Source organism: Crocuta crocuta, unplaced genomic scaffold (genome assembly GCF_008692635.1).
Source record: "Crocuta crocuta isolate KB4526 unplaced genomic scaffold, BGI_CrCroc_1.0 scaffold113, whole genome shotgun sequence".
NCBI lineage: Eukaryota > Metazoa > Chordata > Mammalia > Carnivora > Hyaenidae > Crocuta > Crocuta crocuta.
Genome location: NW_027530368.1, coordinates 5725563 through 5747309, shown reverse-complemented (window position 1 = coordinate 5747309; position 21747 = coordinate 5725563). Strand labels below are relative to the sequence as shown.

The window sequence follows — 21747 nt, the reverse complement described above, 5'->3', positions numbered from 1 at the left end:
TGTAGAGGATCAATGTTAGAGCTATAAATTCCCAATCACACACACACAGAGTTATTCTTTAAGAGACCAACGCCCTCCCAGGGCCTTCTGAGTCTTTGAGTTAACCACACAAGGCGGTCAAATCAACAAAGCTGTCTTTCATGCTTGAGCTCTGTAGACGGGTCCTCCCTCCTCAGCTGTTCATCTCTTCAGTGGAAATTCCTCAGAAAACAACAAAACTAAGTATAGCAGCACCCCCACTAAACCCACACCTCCCCCCTACCCCCCCAAGATAAAAGTGCTCAGCAATCTCTAAGAACTTCCTAGGGAAACAATACAGAGAGGAGCTTTCCCACTTAGATCTCCTCCAGCTCTGGCTCCATGTCCACCAGGGCTGGGTAGGTGCTTGGTCACACTATCTTAGCCCATTTTCTGTAGTATCAGTGTAGCAGACAGTATGGGCTGCTAGATTAAGCCTAGCTAGATTTAAACACTGCTCAGGGCCTCAGGGGGAAAAAAAAGGAGCTAATAATGCCTACTCTATTACTCAACAATGACAAGCAACCACAGAACCTCAGTGGCATTCAGTAACAAGCATTTATTTTCACCCATCTATGGTCAGTTAGCTGGGAATTGGCTGACCTGGGCTGGGCTTGGTTGAACATCTCTGCTTCAAGTTATGAATCCAGCTGGCTCCTATAGTCTGTTCCATGTGTCCATTCCAGGTGGAAGAGGCACCACCTCCCTGGGAGGAATTCTTATGGTGAAAATAAAGTACCAGAGCCTAGCCAACCATACTCTCAGAAACACTGCAAGCACACTTCAACCCCCCATTTGCATGACATCCCCTATCTTTTCATGGGCCAAAGTAAGTCATATGACCAAGCCAAAAGTCAAGGAGGTACAGGGACGTACAAGCCCTGTAGTTTTGCACAGGGAAATAATCCCCTCTGTATTTCTCATGTGAGAGGCACTGAAAAGTTACATTGCAAAGAACTTGGACCCAGGGCCCAGTGAAGAATTGGAGTTGAAAAAAAATCAGCCTGCCACACTACTTTTTAGGGCTGTTGAAAATATTAAATGTAGCTACCATATGTTTACACATATAGGAGGACTAGGAGGAACTTAATGGAGGACCATGGGGGAGAAGAAAGGGGGAAAATAGTAGGGGACTGAGGGGAGGCAAACCATGAGAGAATCTTAAATGCTGAGAACAAACTGAGGACTGATGGGTGTGGGGGGGAGGGGAAGGGGGATGATGGGCATGGATGAGGGCACTTGTTGGGATGAGCACTGGGTGTTATACGGAAAGCAAATGGACAATAAACTATTTTTAAAAAGAAAATATTAAATGTAATAATGTATGCAAAGGTGTTGCTGCATCGTGAGCATCTGACGACCATTTGTTTCATTCCATTCCATACAGATGCTGTTACTCTCTGACTGAAGTTTATTCAGGCTGCAGTAGATGCCTGAAATATGGCCTCCAACAATTCCTGATCTCACTATTTAGGCATGCTTTCCCTTGACTCAAAAAGTGGAGCTTAATTCTCACCTTTCAGATCGAAGCTGACCTTAATGACTTCCCTTAACCAACAGAGAGTAAATTAGAAGAGAATCATAGTAAATCTGAGAATTCTAAGGGTCACCTATAAGAAGACTTTCCACCTTTGCCTGAGTCCCTTGGAGTGCTCACTCTTGAACCACTTTCTCAGAAAACCCAGTCACCAGGAAGTCCACGCCACCTGTGTAGGACACGTGTACCTGAGCTCCCGGCCAACAGCCAGCATCATTTGCCAGTCTTGTGAAGAGGCCATCTTGGACCTCCAGCCCAAGTGATCCTTTCAATGGTTGCAGCCCAGCTGATATCTTGCTGTGACTCCAAATTAGAGATGTCCAGCTGAGCCCAAGTCCACCCACAGAGCTGTGAGCAATGATAATCAATGATAACCAGACTGCTGGCCAATGGTAATATCTCCACTGGCCACAGAAGTCAGGTAGGACCACGGTAGACAGGGAACCTGGCACCTGATCATCTTCCTTTTCATCGCTGACCCACCGCAGTTCACTCCTGGTTTTGGTCTTGCCTCCTCTTTACAGGACTGCCAAAGCCTGTGAAGCCCCCTGACAAAGTATTAGCACCAGCTCAGCTCCTTCTCCAGCCATTTTACTTCTAAGATAAGGACAGTGTCCACAACGGGAGAAGTAAACGGGATTCATTTGGCAGCAACTCAGGGACAAGTGGACACCCACAGGTTCCGCCCTCCCGGGAGCTGAAAAGGGATGGCTGTGGAGAGTTCTGTAAGCATGTACATTTCCCCGCCACTCCTCCTACAGGAAGCCTTGGTCTCAGAGGGACTGAATTGATCCTTAAGGCTTTTAACTAGTAGACAGTGTTTACCTTTGAGCCCAAACATATTTACTGCCATATTCAAGAGGCGCTCTGAGAATCTGATTCTCCAGAACTCTACGCTGACCTCTCCTGTTTTATACAAGCTCGGAGAAACACAGGCTGATTGATGTGCAGGCATACTGGGCTCCACAGAGCGTGTGACAGCGCCATCGAGGCCCTGGTGAATCTGGCTGCGTCTCAGACTCCATGAGGCCTCACCTGTCTGACTAGGGGTAGGGGAGGGGGTGTGCACAGGAACCCACTGACATTCCTGGAACCTGATGCAATTAGAACACTTATTTCCAAGTGGCTCCTCCCTGTTTGCTTGCTCTGTATATCTGCTCTGCAGAAATAATTTTACAGTAAAGAAAGCAGCAACCCCACGTTTGAATTCAAGGGTCTTCGGCCCTCAGATAAGCCAAAAGAAGAAATTTCTTCATCCACTTACCTAAACAAGACACAGTCATTTAAATGATTGAAAACATTTAGGTAGACTGTAAAATGATGAGACAAAGCCAACATCCTGGCAGCAGAAGAAAGAAATGTTAAAGTTAAACACTTCGTTATGCCAAAGGACTATGCTATAAACGGAATGCAGAAAACAAGTTCCCAGAAACTCAAGTAGTGGATGAAAATTGCACAAAAAAAGATTATCATGTTTAAACCTAATCTTTCAAAACTTCTTCATCTTCCCTCTTACAGACTTGTCCGCATCCTTCCCACTGTCTCAAAGGGTCACACAGTGGGAAGAGAATAGTTGAAAAAGCACACGCATGCATCCCAGCTCTATTGCCTATGGGCTGCATAGATTTTGAAAGAAAGTTATTTGACCACTCTGAGTCTCAGGTTTTCATTCACAAAATGAGGATGTAATGTCAAAGTCACAGTTGCTATGAGTGTGACATGAAATATAGCATCAGTGACCTCCTAATGGAATTCCTGCCATACACTAGTTCACTTCCTTGGTCCATGCTAAGCCTTCCTTCTGTGCTCTGAAGGTCACCTTCCTCCTCATGCCAGCACCACCTCTCCCCCCGTCTCTCTCCCCGGTACCCTTTTTTCTCCTTCTTCTTCTTCTTCTTTCTCCCTTACTCTCTTTCTCTTCCTTTCCCCCTCTCTCCATCCCTCCCTCTCTGTTTTCCTCTCTCTCCCCCTCCCTCTCTCTCCTTCCCTCCTTCTTTCCCTCTCCCTCCCTCTTTCTCCCTCCCTCCCTTCCTCTTCCTCTCTCTCCCACCCTCTGTCTCCCTCCCTATCCCTCTCTCTCCCTCCCTCTCTAAACCAACTGTACCATCAGCATCCTAGGATGTCCCTTTGCTGTCATCCTAAGAATCCTCTTTGTTTTTGTCTTTGTCTTGACAAAGTTTGTCAAGACATGCTCTTTGTCTTTGTCTTAGTCAGAGTTCTCCAGAGAAATAAAACCAACAAGATATATATATAGATATAGATAGATAGATATATCTATATATATATCTAGAAAGAGAGAGTGACAGAGACATTTATTTTAAGGAATTGTCTCATGCAATTGTGGGGGCTAGAAAATCTGAAATTTGCAGAGTAGGCCAGCAGGCTGGAGTCCCAGGGTAGCATGGAGGCAGAATTTCTTCTTTTCCAGGGACCTTCAATCTTGTCTCTCAAGATCTTTAAATGATTGGATGAGACCTATCCACAATATGAAAAGTAATTTGCTTTATTCAAAGTCTACTGGTTTAAGTGTGAATTACAGCTAAAAAATACCTTCACAGCAAAATCTAGACTGATGTTTGACCGAACAGCTGGGCACCATAGCCTGCCCAAGTTGACACATAAAATTATCCATCACAGATGGGCTCTCTGTTTCCTCGGTATCACGTCTTCCCTTTTGGGTTTCCTCCTTAATGTTGGCAGAGCTCCTTCAGTACCTTCATGAGAAAGTATATAAATATGTGGCAGGAAAACTTCTTGAGATNAACAACCCAGAAAATTAATAGGCAACCAACGGAATGGGAAAAGATAGTTGCAAATGACATATCTATGCTGACATTTTATTGATAGTTGGCTGTGGGTAGAATTCTGGGCTGTAAATCATTGTCTTCGGAAGTTCAAAGGTTCCATTAACTAATGGATTCAGATGTTACTGTTGAGGAATCCAAGGCCGTTCTGATTCCTTTTCCTCTGTGTGTTACCTGATTTTTCCCCTGAGAGTCTTATATCTGTCCTAACTGTCCTGAAATTTAATAATGAGCTTGAAGTAGATCTATTTTTAGCCCCTGTTTCAGAGACTCAGACGGCCCTTTCCAAACAGGAAACTTATGTCCTTCATCCAGGAAATTTTCCTTGTCATGATTTCTTCTTTTCTCACATTTTGTAATTCTGTTATTCAGATATTGGAACTCCTGCCTTTGTCTATTATTTAGTTTATGTTTTCTTGTCATCTTCATCTTGTTACTTTTTGTTTGTTTGTTCATTGCTTTTTGGTTTAGAGTTTTTGTTTTTGTTTTTCATTTTTTTATTGTATTTGTTTTCATGTTTGTTGATTTGCTCTACTTCCTGAAAAAAATGTCTTCAAGGTTATTTTTGACTTATTCTGTTGATTTTTTTTCAATTTTACAATTGTGCTTTAATTTCTAAGAGTTCTTCTCTCTCTCTCTCTCTCTCTTTCTCTCTCTGAATGCTCTTTTTTTCCTGGCATCATTTCTACCTAGCTCTTTTCATGAAGGTCACTGAAGAACTCCTTGTTAAATCTTTTTTTCTTAAGTTTATTTATTTATTTTTGAGAAAGAGAGAGCACAAGCAGGGGGCAGGCAGAGACAGAGGGAGAGAGAGCATTCCAAGCACTCCATGTGCTGTCAGCACAGAGCCTGATGCGGGGCTTGATCCCACAAACTGTGAAATCATGAATTGAACGCTTAACTGATTGAGCCACCCAGGCGCTCCTCCTGGCTGTTAAATCTAATGAATAGTTTTCAGATTTTATCTTCTCAGACTCCCTATCCCAACTGAGACTCATGACTATTCCCTTCTAGAAATGTCTTATTTCCCTTCTTAATTCCTCTCTGTGGAGCTCTGTAAGAATGCTGGTATATTCCCCTGGGCTCCATCCTTGACTCTCATTTCTTATCATTCTCTTCACTAGCCCAGGGATTTATGCAAAGTTCCACTTATACACTCATAGCTTCAGTCCAGGCATAATCCCTGTGTGTAAGAATCACATATATAAGTGTCTTTCAGATCCTAATTTTCCAATTAAATACGAAACAGGACTATCAATTAAGAGTGAAGGAGGGAATAATGAAAATTTGAGAAAACTTTCTCAGAGGGGAAGGAGGTAACCCAAATAAAGACACATAGTAGGACCAGAATATATCTGAACTATCGTGGTGATGAAAATACCTATTGCTGCTTGAATTTCATGTTAGGAGAACCTAATTTACAGGAAACTATCAAAACGTGGAAGATGTACTCCAAAAATGCTACTATATATGCATAGAATTTGCCAGATTTGGATGTTTTTCTTTCTTCTTTTTTTTTCTCTTTCCCACAGTCTCTGAATTGACCACATGATTAAGAATAGCATTTTAAGCTGATCTCATTGCTTACTAAATTTGTGATGAACTCCCTCCATACTTCAATTTCATAGTTTCTGTTTTTGAGACACCAAATTATAAAGCTTGCTTATCTACCACTTGATTTCCTTCTGCCTCTGAGAAAATCTGATTTGTAGAGGACAATATTCTGGGAATGGGTTTTATTTCTTCCTTGTTAGCTCTTTGATTTGCAACAATGACATTGGGTTTTTCCTCCATTTCAACTCAAGATGATAATTCTTCTATGCTGTAGGGGATTTTAGCCATTTCGTGTGTTTATTGATTGACTTTGCTACGTTCTTTGGCTTAAACTCACATTTTAGGTACCTAAATTTATAATCATGATTAAGATTTCACAGAGGTCAGTCCTCAAACCTTGATGACAAATATGATTGAAAAGAAAACAAACCTGGGTAATAGCACCATCCATGTCTTGAGCTCTACCTATTTTGAAAGGAGACTTCTCTAGATTCAGGAATCAGTCCTGTCCCAGGGGGCATAGAGTCCCTCTCACAGTGAATGACATAGGACTTCCCCACTGTTACATTGGCCACAGTAAGGGCAAATGCTTTCACATTTGAGGTTCCAGAATGAACCTGCTTCTTAGATATCTACCTTGGACACACATTTAATTGAGCCTGAAAACCTATGCCAGAAAGCTAACCCAGGTCTGACTACCTGCCAAGCAGTTCCCTAAGCAGTCAATGCTCAGAGGCAAACTTATGAGGTGAATACATACCTTGTTACTAGTTACAGCTCAACCCCCAAACCCTTCTTTACCCTGGAGAGCTGTGATGGATTATGACCAGGGACAAGGATCCTGGGGATTCCTCAAGTAGCCCAGGCCTTGGTCTTTTTGCCATGGGCTCCTTCCTGATCATTTTTGGATCTACTTAAGGAAGCAGTATCTCATTACAACAGTAGGAAAAAAACGTTTGTCATGTCTTACTTCAGTCACATCCTGGGACAATCCAAAGAGTTACGGTTCAACAGTGCACCTCTGAAGATTCCATTATGTCAAAACTAGTTGTCCTAGGAATCGGCATGGTAGGGCGGAAGGGACGTGTTGAGTTTCCCGTAGAAGATAGATTAGCCACACTGTTGTACCAATACCCTCTTGTGCATTTGCATCTCCCAAGCAAATTATGCAAAGTCCATGTTTCATCCATCTGTGCATTTTCAGTGTAGGCATGGGGCTCGCCCTATAGTAGATATCCAAAAACTATTTTTAAATGAAGGAATGAGTTAATAAAGAGACATAATAAAGATTCTTTTCTATGGATTGTTAGATATAAAAAAAAACAGCATCAGAAAAAGTGTCAACTATTATAACATTAAATCTCAAAAACCAGCATCAAAAAAAAAGTGCCACTGATGATAACCATTTTCTCAGACATTTCTTTAGAGTTTAGCTATGTAGCATTCTTGGCTAGCAGAAACAGCATTGCTGCCAATAGATTTTTGATAGCTCCAAAGTATGTTTTCTATTTGTTTTCTGCATGTATCCTAGGAAATCTTCAATTCCCAGTAGTTCTTGGATGAGTCCTAATCTTCACCTTTACATTTCTCAGAGTTGGTAATATGAATGTCCATGGTACAGAAACAGCTTTGTCTCACTGGTGGTAGAAAAATTGAACATCCTGAAAGTGGTTCTTCTAAATTATTCTTCTCATCTCTAGAAGAAATTCACACATTATTTCCCAGAATCTCACAATAACAATGAAAGCCAACATTTATTGTGTGTCTCCTGAGGGCCACACATGACATGCATTATCTCATTGAAACCACACACAACCTAATGAGGTAGGTAACATTTTTAACCCCATTTTGCAACTGGGAAGCTATGTTACGGACAAGTCATGTAACTTATTAGTAATGTCACCTGGTTAGTAATTTGCCCTAAATGGGCTGGTGTGCAATTATAATGTTAATTAGTATGTTTTCCTGACCAGTACTTAAACAGTTTATGGGATTTACCATTAATTCTACAATAAATCTAATCAGAGTTGTGTGGTGAGGCCAGAGGGAAAGGCAATTAGTCACTGTAAGACTGTGCGTGTCTCTGAAACCCTTCTATCTATTTCTGACATTGTACAGATACATTTATCTTGAAAAAGCTCCAGTGAGGGGCGCCTGGGTGGCTCAGTCGGTTAGGTGTCCAACTTTGGCTCAGGTCATGATCTCGCGGTTCATGGGTTCGAGCCCTGTGTCGGGCTCTGTGCTGACAGCCAGCTCAGAGCCTGGAGCCTGTTTCAGTCTGTGTCTCCCTCTCTCTCTGACCCTCCCCTGCTCACGCTGTCTCTCTTTCTCAGAAATAAAAAATATTAAAAAAAATTGTTTAAATAAAAAAAGGAAAAAGCTCCATTGGTTATAACTGAGTAAATTTCTTTGCCCCCATTTTCACAGTACTCCTTCCAAATATTCTTATCCATACACTTGTTCACACACAGTGAGAACCACTAGATTCTCTGGCTTGGGCTGTGGACACACTAGCAAAAGTGTCAAAGGAGTTATGGGCATGGCAGGCCTAGGTAGATTTCTTCTCATATCTTCCACAGTAAACTGGTCTGTGGTCTCTGAGTAAGACTCTGGTCTTGAATATGCTTAAATATGCCAGCGTTGAGCAGAACTAGGTAAAAAAGGACTTAAATTGGTCTTAGGTTTGGCTTTTTGCTAGCCTTGACTTGTCTGATACAACTCCATCTTCCATTGGACATTTATAAGCTCTGGGCTCGTCAAGACCCTAGACTGTACTGGTCCATTTTATCCCTCCTCTGGGTTCTGGGTTGGATTAGCCTGGCCTCTGATCTAAATGAAATGAACATTTCATTCAGTAAGGTTTTGAGTCTTTATGAGGATCTGGGATGGATTTTTAGGAGATGTTGGCATGAGTTATGGATTATTCTCTTGGTTGAGATGTAGGAATGTATCTTCTGTGTTGTGCTTGGTGTGTTAAGCTTTGAGCTTTGGCTCGACTCTAGCTAGATTGGGCTAAGAGCAGGTTGGTGATTAAACTTCATGCTGGGTTTGGATGTGACTTAGGATAGACTGCAATGGTCTACAGGTTTGCAAAAAGCCTTGGATTTTTGTAAATAGAAGTCCTATGGAGGATGAGCATAAAGGAAATCTCATGGCAATGAAAAGAGACTATTTTTACTAACTGATGTTTTGCTTTAGGAAGTTTTGGGGTGCCACCAAGGCCCAAGGACCACTGAGACCAGCAAGAGCTTGGCAAACATTCGTCCTACTTGGTTGACTCAAAATTTTGTAGAGGCTGTCAGATCTGTCCATATTCTATTCTTATTGTGGACAAATATTTCTAAGGAAAAAAATTTCCAAGATTTCTTGGGTAGTGTGTGTTATCTGGAGCATTTTCCAGAGCTTTTGTCAAGAACACAGACAAATGGGTAAGTGTCCCCTGAGACTCTTGAAGGTTAAATGGCAATGTTATTAAGACAGCAAAATTTGTTTTTGACAGCTTGACAAATGGGGCTCAGTCATATATTGGAGGTGGGGGGCAAGTATGGGACAGCAAGTCGCTGGGGGCCTGTAAACAGGCAGGTCATTATTAATTAATTTCTACTTCAAATAAGGGAATCTGGAAAATTCAATTACAACAGTAGTGCAGGACTAAACCCTTAAGATGACCAGTCTTGTAAAGCAAACTCTCCACTCTTTTGGAAGGCAGGGAGCTTGAAATTCCTGGTGTCCTTAAGTATCCTGGGATCTTTCTTTATGGCATTGAAACATTCAAACATTCACAAGTTACCACTTATCCCACTCTATACTTGAAAGAGAAGTTTCCTTTCCTAATAACCCAGTGCAGTCCAACATCTACAAGCACTACTTCATTGGAATCTCCTTGGTGACATGATGATATACTTCAGATCACTGAGGTTTTCTCAGGGTTTATGCCTTTGACTTCTACAACATGTGACCTTCTTGACTGCTTCTTCCTCTGAGAAACTTTCCTTTGCCTTGGTTTCCAGGTTACCATTCAAACACTTCCACGTACATGATTAGTTTGCCCTTGCACTTCTCTAACTCCAGAAACTTTTCTCCATAGCCTCAACATCACAGTTTATACAGTTCTTCCACTGACTTGACTTTGAAGGGCAGAGGGGTTGCTTCCAAACTTCATGTATCTATCTCTGTGGACCTTGGGAAAGTCAATCAATCTCCTCCAGAACACGGGAGTCCTTGGAAGGGATTAAGAACCCAGACCCCTCAGTCGAATCATAGCATTGAGAGATCGCTCCAGCAAATAACATTTGCATTAGGGCATTTGATACTTGGATGTCTCTTAGCTGTGACATTAATCTGGGAAATGCTAGCAGGAAGCCAATGAAGACTCTTCCCCCCAACATTTCCCTACATGCTCTAATTATAAGGCTGCAATACCCCAACAACCGAAGGAAAATGTTGCCAGTGCAAAGAAACTGATAATGTCTCCCGCTGCAGACTTGTTGAGCCATCATATTGCTAGTATACCAAGAGCTTCATTTACCCCTGTTAGTGACTCTGGATATCTTTATTCTACTTTAAAGATATGGAAAAGCAAGAGTCATGCAATTTAGAGTATTTTAATCTTCTCCCAATTATTTTTTCCTGAGAGCAGTGATTCCCAAAGTGTAGGTGTCAATAGGTGTTATTTGGAAAGAACAGTTTCAGGGCTGAGTAAGTCTGGGAAATACAGTTAAACTTTTTTTTTTTAAATTATCAAAACTTTAGTGTATAGGTATTTTCTAGTTATCTACTATTGCATAACAAATAACCCCCGAAATTAGAGGCTTAAAATACAAACAAACAATAATTATCTCATAATTTCTGTGGGTCAGGAATCGGGGATTGGCTTAGCTGGGTGCTTGTGGCTTGGGGTCTGTCATAGGACTTCAGTCCAGATGCTGACCGGGGCTGCTGTCATCTGTCAGCCTGACTAGCGCTGGAGGGTCCACTTTCAAGACGAGATCCTCACATGGCTGGCAAACTGTTGCTGGCTATCAGCAGGGCATCCCAGCTTCTTGCCACATGGACGCCCCCATACAGCTGTTTGAGTGAACTTTTGACATGGCAGTGGGCTCCTCATTCAAGAGAGCTAGAAGGAAACCACAATATCTTTTATGATGTAGCCTCAGAAGTCACACATCATTTCTGCAATACCTTATCAACTACATAAAAGTCAGTGCGGGGAGGGGAGGGTGTGTTTGAATATCAGGAAAGGAAGGACATTGAGGATCGTTTTGGAGGCAGGGCAATGCTTTATGCTTTCTGAATCCCCAAAACTTATCTGACAACAAAAATATTGTTTAACGAAGCATTCCAAGACACGAGGATTCCATGGCACACCTGGTTGGGGGAAACCACCGTGGATGGTAAGCATCTTAGAGGATCACAAATGGAGGGGGAAGATGAGTGTGTGGAGAAATAATGCTGGAAAATGGAGCATAAGTGTGCACTGCGGACTCCCCAGGTGGAAGATCTATGAAGCTAAAACTGAGTTCCTGCCTGGATCCTCTCTAAAGAGGATGCCTCACTTCAGAAAGGCTAGCACAAGACTTCCTTGCCAGTCCCGAACTATCTGGAAGGTCTATACCCTTGTGAGCTGTTTACTCCCTCTGTTCCAAATCGAAGATAGGGTGAAAAAAGTCAAAGTTCACAGGCTGGAAAGAAGAACTTCTCAGAGTCTCTAAAATCTAGAGACGGAGACAATCTAGAGTGCCCGCTGTTCCAGGCCGGGAGCAGCCTTTTCTTTGGAACCGTTTATGCTATTCCCAGTCACATGACTGGACCCCAGCAGTCTCTTTTATGATCTGCACTAATAGTGCAGTAAGGTCACTGGGATGAATTAGATCACAAAGGCCCCGTTCTTCTCTACTTCATTTGCACAATGGCTCCTTTGCAAAGGTCCCGGCCCCGGGGTTGGAGCCAAGGTGCTCGGAGTGAGTAATTTCTCATCAAATGTTTACAGTGACCTTATCAACAGATGCAGGATAGGAAAGGAGAGGACATGGATAAAGGCTAGAGAGTGAGCAAGAAGTAGGAATGGGTAGGAAATAACGGAGAAAGAAAGGGAAGGTGCGTAAGGAATGAGAAAACACGCACAGCCACGCTCAGGCGAAGGCCGAAGAGCGCTTTCTCCGTCTTCGGCCACAAGGTGGCACCCTTTGAACTTTCTTTCCGCCCCCCAAAAAAGGAGAAAGGGAGGGGAGAAGGGGGCAAGAGGAGGGAGAACAGGCAAGGCACTCTCCCAACCAAGAACAATTTGAAAACCCACCCCATAATATTTAAAAGCCAGGACAAAGAAGCGTCCCGACGGAGCTGCTTCCATTGCGAAACGTCAGCGCAGCCTCCGGAGCGGTCCGCCGCCGAGTCAGGAGCAGCCCCTTTAAAAACGCGGAGTACAGTATTGGGATTCTTGAAACCTGAAACCTAGAAACAGAATCGAAGCGGAAACCAGAAGGAAAACCTTGAACTCCTCCAGACAATTGCTTCCGGGGAGTTCCAGGAGCGCGAGGGGGAATAAAGGGCCCGCGAGCAGGGCCCCTCGGATGGCGCGTCCCTGAGGGTCCCGACGAGTTCGAGGCGCGTGGGAAGCCGAGGACCGTACCGTCTCCCTGGGCTGCAGGTCATGGCCACCGTGAAGCAGAGAGCCCTCGGCATTGGCTTCAAGTGTCTCTCCTTGGCCACTTTTGTGCTCATCTGCGCCGGGCAAGGGGGACGCAGGGAGGAAGGGGGTCCAGCCTGCTACGGGGGATTTGACCTGTACTTCATTTTGGACAAGTAAGTGCCATGAGTTGTTGCACCCTGGGTTCAGCTGATGATGCCCGCTGCCGGGCTGCGCTTGTTGGCAGCGAGGCTTTGGGACAGGTACGCGTCTCCAGGGACCCAGAGGGACCCTGGAGGGGGGTGGCCGAGGCCCCGAGCTGCGCCTCGGTCCGGGAGCGCGCCTCCTCATCCTTCGCTGCCGCCGGAGCCGGCAGGGGCGTTGCTTGGAGTTCGAGGGGGGAAACCTACTTTCCGCCTAGCTTTCTGTGAACGAGGAGCGTGCGAGGGAGTGTGAGGATGCTGTTGACCTAATATCGTTTCTGTGAATCCTTTCCATTTGCTTTTGAAACCTGGTGAGAAGGGCGTGCTTTGGAGAGGCGGAACTTCCAGGCAAGACTGGAGTGGGCTTTTGAAAGTCAGTCATGTCTTTGAAAACAAACAACAACAACAAAACCCACATTCTGTCCTGCATAATGCATTGCCTTTGTTCCTAATAACACGGTGCACGCTGACTAGGCAATTAGTGAAAATATAAGGCGGGTTTCTCCACCTAGACACTCTTGGGTTTTAGGCTGGGGAACCTTTTGTTGTGGGACCATCACGTGCGTTGTAGGATGTTTAGCAGCACCCTTGGCCTCTCCCAGTAACCCAGTACTTCCCGGCTCCATGTTCCCTCTCTTCTGCCCCCTTTCCCCCCGGCCCCTCATTGGTGACAACCAAAATTGTCGCCAGACAGTGCCAAAAGTCCCTTGTGGGTAAAGTCCCGTCCGCCTGTCTTGGGCTTGGGACCTCCGATGCAGACCGGTTCAAATTCTTGGTAATTTCACTGGTGGGCTCCCTGGGAGGTGCAGGATCCCTGGTTTCCTTAACAAAAAGGATAGTGGGTAGGCTTCAGGTCTGTGTGTGCTCAAGGGGGAGCTGAACTCTGTCCAATTAAATACTTCCCAAATGCCCTTAGATTTGCCAAGCCCACAGTCATTCCAGGAAGCTTAATGCTATCTACTAAAATCCAGCCTCAACAATAAAAAGCCCCTCAGAGAAGATCCATGCTCATTAAAACTATGTGAGCTCTCTGGTGCCAGGAGAGGCGCTTGCTGTTAACAGTGGTGAGGAGATGAATTTCACAGACTGGAAAGTATTTGGGAGTTGGAAAAAGAGTCCCACAAAATAAGCTGGCCAGCTAGACACCAAATGTGCTTTGCAGTTGCCCCTGGAGTTTGATTTTTCCGTAAGGGCTGTTTTGAACTCCAGATTCTTTGGATGGAAAGTGAGATCTCTTTCTTAGAGATTTATGAGAAGGTGGATACTGAAAATATACTCCAGTACTAAGAAATGGAATTTCTTTTGTTACCTCTAGTGGCTGGGGGCAGCAGCTCACAAATNTTCAGAAGGACACACAGGAAGACTTGAAAAGATGGATAGAACCACCATGCCCCTGAATGGATTGACTTCACATTGGAGAGAATCAGTTCTCCCCAGATTAATTTGAATTGAATTAATCATTTAAACCAAAGTTCTGAAAGAATTTATTTTGGCAGTGAGAGGAATTTAACAAAATGACTCTGAGTTTATCTTAGAGAACAAAAAACTACTGAAAAGAAGTAAAACAATTTTAGAAAAAGATAATGAAGAAGTACTTATACCTCCAAATATTAAAATGTACTGTAAAGCAAATGATTACAAACAGGATGGTAAAGGCCAAAGAATAGGTATATGGGATAGAAAATCTAGAAGGAAATCCAAGAACATGTGAGCATTTAGTGGAAGTTCAAGTCAGTGGGGAATTAATTTGTTATTTTAAAAAATGATTGTTGGACAAATGGTTGGTAACATGAAGGGAAAAAAAGGTGACATTTTGTTTTATACCACAAACCAAAGTAAATTCTAGAAGGACTGAAAATTTAAATGTTTGCAATGAAAGGATGAAACAATCGGAAAAAAATTTAAATGAATATTACTGTAATCTGAGGTTTAGAGCTTTTACAACAGGAGGATAGAAACAACAATGAAAACTACGAAAATATTAAAATATGTTCAAATTTTCCATTTCTATAAGTGAACATATGTCAGAAATAAAAGATAATAAGAAGCTACCAAAACTTTCACAAAATAAATTATTGCTTAAAGATTGACCTTAATATATAAAAAGCAGTTTTAAAAAGATGATCCCGGGAGAAAATGTAATAATTCACAAAAAAATATATAAAAATCAGTAAACAAACAAAAAATGTCAACTTCACCAGTAATCAAAGAAGTGAAAAAAATCAAACAAAATGTAATTTTGATTAAGTTAGTACAGATTTTTTTAAATTACAGTATTCAATATTGGCCAGCTTGTGGGAGGTAGGCACTGTCATATCTTACTAAGGAAAATACAAATTTGCATGGTCTTTCTAGACTGGAGGTGTCCAATGGAACTTTCTGTGATGTTCTATACCTGCTCTGGCCAGTATGGTGTCTAGTAGCCATATATAGCTATGGGGCACTTGAAATGTGGCTAGTGTGAATAAGGATGTGAACGTCTTATTTTATTTATTTTTAATCAATCTAAGTTTAAATAGCATGTCGCTACTGTATTGGATAGTGCAGGCAAGAAGGTAGTTTGGCAACATGTATCAAATGCTTTTTTAAAAAATGGGGTTCTACTTTTCCATGTAACAATTCTATGTTCTAAAGGAAAAATCCAAGATAGTCTCAAGCAAGTGATCTACATGTATGTTCATGGTAGTGCTGTTTATAATAATAAAGCTCAAAATTACCTAAATGTCTAACACCAGTGGATTTATTAAGTAAGGCATGGTATAGCAAAGCATCGAATATGCATACTGTGTATGCTTATAAGATATTTTAAGAGAATTATCTAATGCTCATGATGTACTCTTAGGTGAAAATACCATCACCAATATTAAGTACATTAGGAATCTATCTTTGTAAAAAAAAAAAAAAAAGGCAAACCCACACATGTGTATTTCTTGATTTACCTAATATGTAATAGTATTCCTGTCTGGAGGATAACATTTTTAAATTCTTTTTTTTTGTGTGTTTTTCTGAACTTTCAAATTTTTCTACAGTGAGCGTATGTTACTTTTATACTCAACAAAAACAAGTGACTTTGACTTAAAAAAAATTATTTCAAGTGTGAGGAGGGTCTCTAACCAGTGTGCTGAGCTCCAAGCATATGATGATTATAGAGGCTGCTGCTTCTTTTGTATTTAAACCTGGAGAAATTTTCTAAATGCATCATAGGATGCTCTGCAGTATATTGGGGACCCAAAACTGCTCCAGGAGAGAAATGATGGGGGCTCCTATGCAGGCACCTACCTTTATATTTAGGTGGACTCCTCTGAGTTCTTTTAGTTGTCCAGGGGCTTGAAGAGAATGAATGAAAACTTTGCTAGCGCTGATGGTGTGCACACCTCCAGCTTGCACTCCTGATCCAGGCCAATTTATACGGTTGTTGAACACAGGTGGTGGATGAGTCCAAAGGCAGTGATTGCAAAGAGGCCCCTGGTGGTCCCTAAGGCATGGTCTTCTGTCCTAGAAAGAACCTTCTCAGACAGTGCTGTCCAGCACCCAACCACAGCAGAGCGGGAGGGAAAAGAATGCTGACTCACTTTTTCCTGGGGCATCTAAGATACGTTGGCTGGCTAGACACTGTCTGTAGGCTGGAAGTAAGGAATCCCAGGACACTGAATTCACCGTTCTTCTCCCTCAACTCCTTTTTCGCCGGTGAATGGTTCTCTTCTTTTCCATGACATTAAAACTCAGCCCATTCCACCTTTTAGCAGGATGTATCTCTGGCCTGGAGAAAACCCAGAGTATACATTTAATGGAACGTCGTGTTTTCCCAACCAGGAGCAAGACTTCATAATGATAACCTAGACTACCACAGTAACACAATAGGGCATTATTAGCGGCTTTGGCAATGGGGCTGGTGGACTGGGCTTCACAAGGCTTTATACTGATGGAATTTCATGTTCATTTAAACATGCTTTTCTGGTTACAGTCAGGAAAAGTAGATTGCTGGGAATTCAATCAGAGATTTGAGGAGTCAGAGTTGGAAAGCTCTATCCAGAGAAAAACAAGGAGCAACTTAGCTTCCTTTCAGTTTTCCAAGGGTCCTCTAAGATTCATGCATCCTGCTGAGTGGCCCACGGATATAAATGTACCTTTCCTCTCTCCTAGGGCTCCCCTGTTGTGATACTGTACATTTATGTATCGTATATTTGTCTATTTTATAGAGAATGAATGGGTAGTTACTTAAATGGAAAAAGTGGATTTTCCATCATGAGTCTTGGGAAAGTGCTGGGTATATTCATGAGTGCCCTAAAGACTTCAGATAGGGTCACCTGGGTGGCTCAGTCGATTAAACATCTGACTTCGGCTCAGGTCATGATCTCACAGTTCATGAGTTTGAGCCCTGTGTCAGGCTGTGTGCTATCAGCTCAGAGCCTGGAGCCCGCTTCAGATTCTGTGTGTGTCTCTCTCTCTGCCCTCCCCCACTCTCTTTCTCTCTCTCAAAAAATAATAAAGTAAACATTTTTTAAAATTAAAAAAACTTCAAATATAGGATGATGTCGATAGCAGGAGGAGTGGAGGAGACAGTGGGATAGAAGGGACAGTACGCACCAAATAAATTCATCGATAGGACTTTTCAAAGCCACAGCCAATAATATATCTTTACATTTGTAAAGGCTCTCCACAGGCTCAGCATGTCTTCCTTTTCCACTTTTCCCACTAGAGCCCCTGAACTCCTCTTTCTGCTACTTCTTTTCTGTTTGGTACCAATTTTCTTTCTCTTCTGCCCGTACAAGGGGACCCCATTGCCACTCACCCAGAGTTCCACCCTCAGCATCACAATCAGATGATCCCATAGTGGTGGTGATCAGTAGGACCATGTGTTATACTCCAGGGACATGGCAGTTAAACAGATTTTTGTAGCGTTAGACTGGGAACTTCATCACCGGGTATGGTATCATTTTCCTGAGAAAATACCAACTTACAAAAGAAATCTTTAGAGTCAGAACTGAAGTGTCCTGATTCTTACACATTCTCACTAGTGTCCTTAGTTTACTGATAAGCAAACTGTTAAACCTTTGTTCAACCCACTGGATTAAGTGACCTGCCCGAAGACCTAGGATTAGCTCATGACAGAGCTGGGCTGATGTCTGCTTCTGACTCCGAGCCCCACTCTCTCCACTCATCGCTGCCCTGTGTACTTGGGTTATAATGAGAAGCACATGGCAGTCCAACTAGAGGAACTGGGTGGATTCCAGGAATGAAAAATCCCTGCATCAGAGTTTCAGTAAATGATGGTACATAAGGCAACCAACGTAACTTAATTGAGGAGCTACTGCTCTGCTAAATCGGCTATAGTTGATTGAAAGTTTCAAGGACTCCAGCCCTCTGCAGCCCACAGAGATGAGGGGTTCACTGATGGATAGGACTCTAAGGTACGTTCAGGATATCTGGTTAGGGTGCACTTAAAGGTCCAATAAATTGTTAATTTGTTCAGATTGAATCTGATGGAAAAAGGCAGTTCAACTCTTGCAGATGTGTTGAATGTTTTCTGATGTAGCTTGTTTTCAGGAATACCTTGAAAGATGGCTTTGAGAAATAAAACTGCAAAATTAGCTTTGTTATATAAGAAAAACAAAAAACCCATTATAAGATATCTTGATATCTTAAGATATTATAAGATATCTTGAAAATATGATAATAGTTATAAGAGGCATCATTTAAAGGAAAAAAAAGTTTCTGAGGGGCCAGGAATCAATCTATCCCTCTCTTTTCTCTTTTTCTTCCCTTCCTTTCTTTCCTTCTTTTTCCCCTCCTTCCTCCTACCCCTTTCTTTCTTTCTTTCTTTCTTTCTTTCTTTCTTTCTTTCTTTCTTTCTTTCTTTCTTTCTCTCTTTCTCTCTTTCTCTCTTTCTCCCTCTCTTTCTTTCTCCCTCTCTTTCTCTCTTTCTCTCTCTCTCTCTCTCTTTTTCTTTCTTAATCTTTTTGTAATGAAATGGATTTTATGGTTGGTTTTAAATGTTTCTCCAGTTAGGCTCCAGGTTTGGAGAGGACTTATTAGACTAGGTAATAGTTGGTAGAACTGCCTACAAATTGGAAGATTTGGTATATGGGTCAAAAATAAAAATAAATAAGGTGTAAGCATTTTGTTTTGTATTTCTGTCTGGATCAGCCAAATAATTGCCTCTAGTTTCCTTAGTTCTGGAGACCTGGTAAAACCCAGTGTCAAGCTGAGAACAGAATCCAGGAGTGTTGGAGGAAGGCGCCCGTCCTAAGATAACCTGTAATTATCTCCAAGTGCTAAAGGACTCCTGGAGGTCCAGAAACAAACTCTGGGATCCCTTAGCAAGGCTTGGCTGTCACATAAATGCAAATGGGATTTGCTCTCTGCTAATTTGGAATGTGTGTCTATTTTTGATGTGTGGCCAAGAGACTGGATTTTGCCTTTCCCAGTGATCACTCCGCAACAAAAGACAAAGTGAGTATTTGGACATTTCCTGACGTGTTTCCCAGACATGCCAGTTTCATACTGAAAAAAAGTAATCAGGTTTCTTCAGTTTGGCTGATTCTTTCATTCATTTGGCATACTTTCTCCATTCCAATCACAAGTGTGTACTCAATTAAAGATATGGGTAACAGTGTCTATTGCAAGCAATGTCCTGTTCTGGAAGCTGCAAGGAATGTAAAAGAATCAGGAAGCAGTTCCAGACTATTTGCTTTTTAGGCAGAAGGATATTAGAAGGACTCTAGGCAGCCGAAGCTAAAAGCTCCTGAGGATTTGGGGTAGGGGGCAAGTAAAGTCAATTTTAGATCAATAACAAAAATGATAAGTAACATTTAATGAGCCCTTGCTACCTGCCAGACACTGTGGTAAGTGCTTTGCTCGTAATACTCCATTTCGTTTATACAACCGCATAAGGTTAGTACAGTCATGATCACTATCTGACACATGAGAAAACTGAGGTTTAGAAAGGTTAGCCAAGGTCACTTTAAGTGGTGAAACTCAGCCTCAGACCCAAGCCGCTCTGACTCACGATCGACGCACAAAGATGAAAAAAATTTAAACATGCAAATGAACGTTGAATCAATCAGGATAGGTTAAGTTACGCTGTGATAACAAACAATTCCCCAAATCTCAGTGACTAAAAGCAACAAAGGTATAAACATTTGTTTATAACCTCTGCCTTCCCTACATGTTGGATGGGGGTCCGCAGGTACTCTGCACAGAGTAGTTTTTCTGGGAGCCAAGCTGGTGGAGACGTCTTAACACCAGCTTCCACCATGACAGCTACAAGAGAGGAAAATGCCGGAGGGTCTCTCACTGGTAATGAAATGCTCCAGCAGGAGTTGATACACATCCTTCCACTCACAACCCATTGGTCCGAACTAGTTACTTGGCCTCAGCCTATGGAAAGATGGTGAAAAATGTCATCTTCCCATGTCTAAAAGAAGAGGAAAGCCAGATCTGGGTGAGCATGAAAAGCCTCTACTGCAAACCTATAATTATACATGGCTTTGGCCTGCGTAAGCAAGAAAGGAGTAGTCACTGAGAGAGGACAGAGATACATAAGAAGATGGGAAAGGGTTGGTTTATTCATCAACCTGGGATTCCTGTCAGATGCGATAGTTCAAATCTGCCCATGAGGCAGCAACGGCTCCTGCTCTTTTCCTCTCTTCTCCATTCCTCCCACGTCTTAGCGGGTCGGGAGTTAAATCAGCTTAAATGGAAGGCAGAAATGGAGATAGACAAGCTTCCCTGCCACCATTGTATTTCATGAACATCTGAACACTAAATCTCTTTTTCCATAGTTTGTAGGATATGAGGGAGTTCGGGAGGCTGGCAAGGGAGAGCAGCCCCGGGAAGACTGCAGCAGCTGAGCCCAGAGGATGCCCATGTCCTGCAGAGACCGATTCAAAACTTAAATCAAACACCAAATGTGTTTCTCAGTGAGGTTGCTGTTGACATTGTTGGTAGGACATGTTTTCATTGTGGGGGACTGTTTCTTACTTTGTTAAGTGCCATTAGCCTTCCTGATCACTGTGATAACCAATAAATAAATGCTTCTACTTTTATTTCTGAATGCCTTCTTATGAGCTAGTGCCACCCAGGTCGAGAACCCCCGACTGAAAGACGGTAGGGTGGAGCCAGGCATGGCAATGGTGTTGATTCTTAGCACCCTGGACTGCATCTGAGCAGAAGGAGCATTTTGTCTGGAAGAAATGGGAGGGTTTCAGTGATAAGGACAAGTGGAGATTGTAGTCCTTGGAAATGAACGTGTTCATTCTTAACCAAGGGCCAGATCAGAACCTGAGGAGGCCAAGGCAAGCATGTATAGTTTGGAAAGAATTCCCAGGTAATTCTGATGTGAGTCTCTCCCTCCCACAATAAGTAGTAAGATTGAGCAGGAAGACAAGGAAAGCTGCCCCATAATGATGGCCTTTCTCCTCTATGGTGACGATGTCAGTGAGGCAGCAGGCACCTCAGAACCGGACACCAAGCAGAGTTCTTACTTTAGACAGCAGTAGGGAAGCCCCACCTGACATGGAGAAGGAAGGGCAGAGGTCAGATAGGCCATGCACTGCCCTTTGGTGTTACCAGGCCCTATCATGTGTGCATACATACCTAAGCCATGGTATGTGCCAGTACAGTCCTTTGTTCCCTTTCTGGCAAGACCTCACAATGAAATATGGCTCCAGTGCCTCATGAGAATGAACCGAGGCTTAGGCATACGGGTTAATAAGAGAGTCAACTTTGGAATCAGACATCTCTGGCTTTAAACTCCAGCTTAACCTTTTCACCAAGCTTTGTGACCTCATTGAGAATTACTTAGCCTCTCCGAACCTCAGTCTTCTCACCGATAAAATAGGTATTAAATTTCTGCCTCACAGAAGGGTTGTAAATAACACTAGATTAAAACCTGTAATGAAGCATTTGGTATGTGAGTACCCAGATGACAGATGGTGATGGTGATGGTGGTGCTGCTGCTGGTGGTCATTACCTTGGGGAAGGAGGATGTGGTTCTCTAACAAA

At 42.7% G+C, this 21747-nt stretch overlaps 1 protein-coding gene across 1 annotated transcript in view; it reads left to right on the top strand.

Annotated features, from left to right (window-relative positions):
- Nucleotides 1-12325: 12325 nt before the first annotated feature.
- The window catches only part of ANTXR1 (ANTXR cell adhesion molecule 1), a 217487-nt gene continuing 208065 nt past the window's right edge, over nucleotides 12326-21747 (top strand). Inside the window, exon 1 of the mRNA XM_077766377.1 lies at nucleotides 12326-12714. Within this exon, the coding sequence (XP_077622503.1) occupies nucleotides 12563-12714 (152 nt within the window). The 5' untranslated portion in view covers nucleotides 12326-12562. The remainder of the gene's footprint in view (nucleotides 12715-21747) is intronic.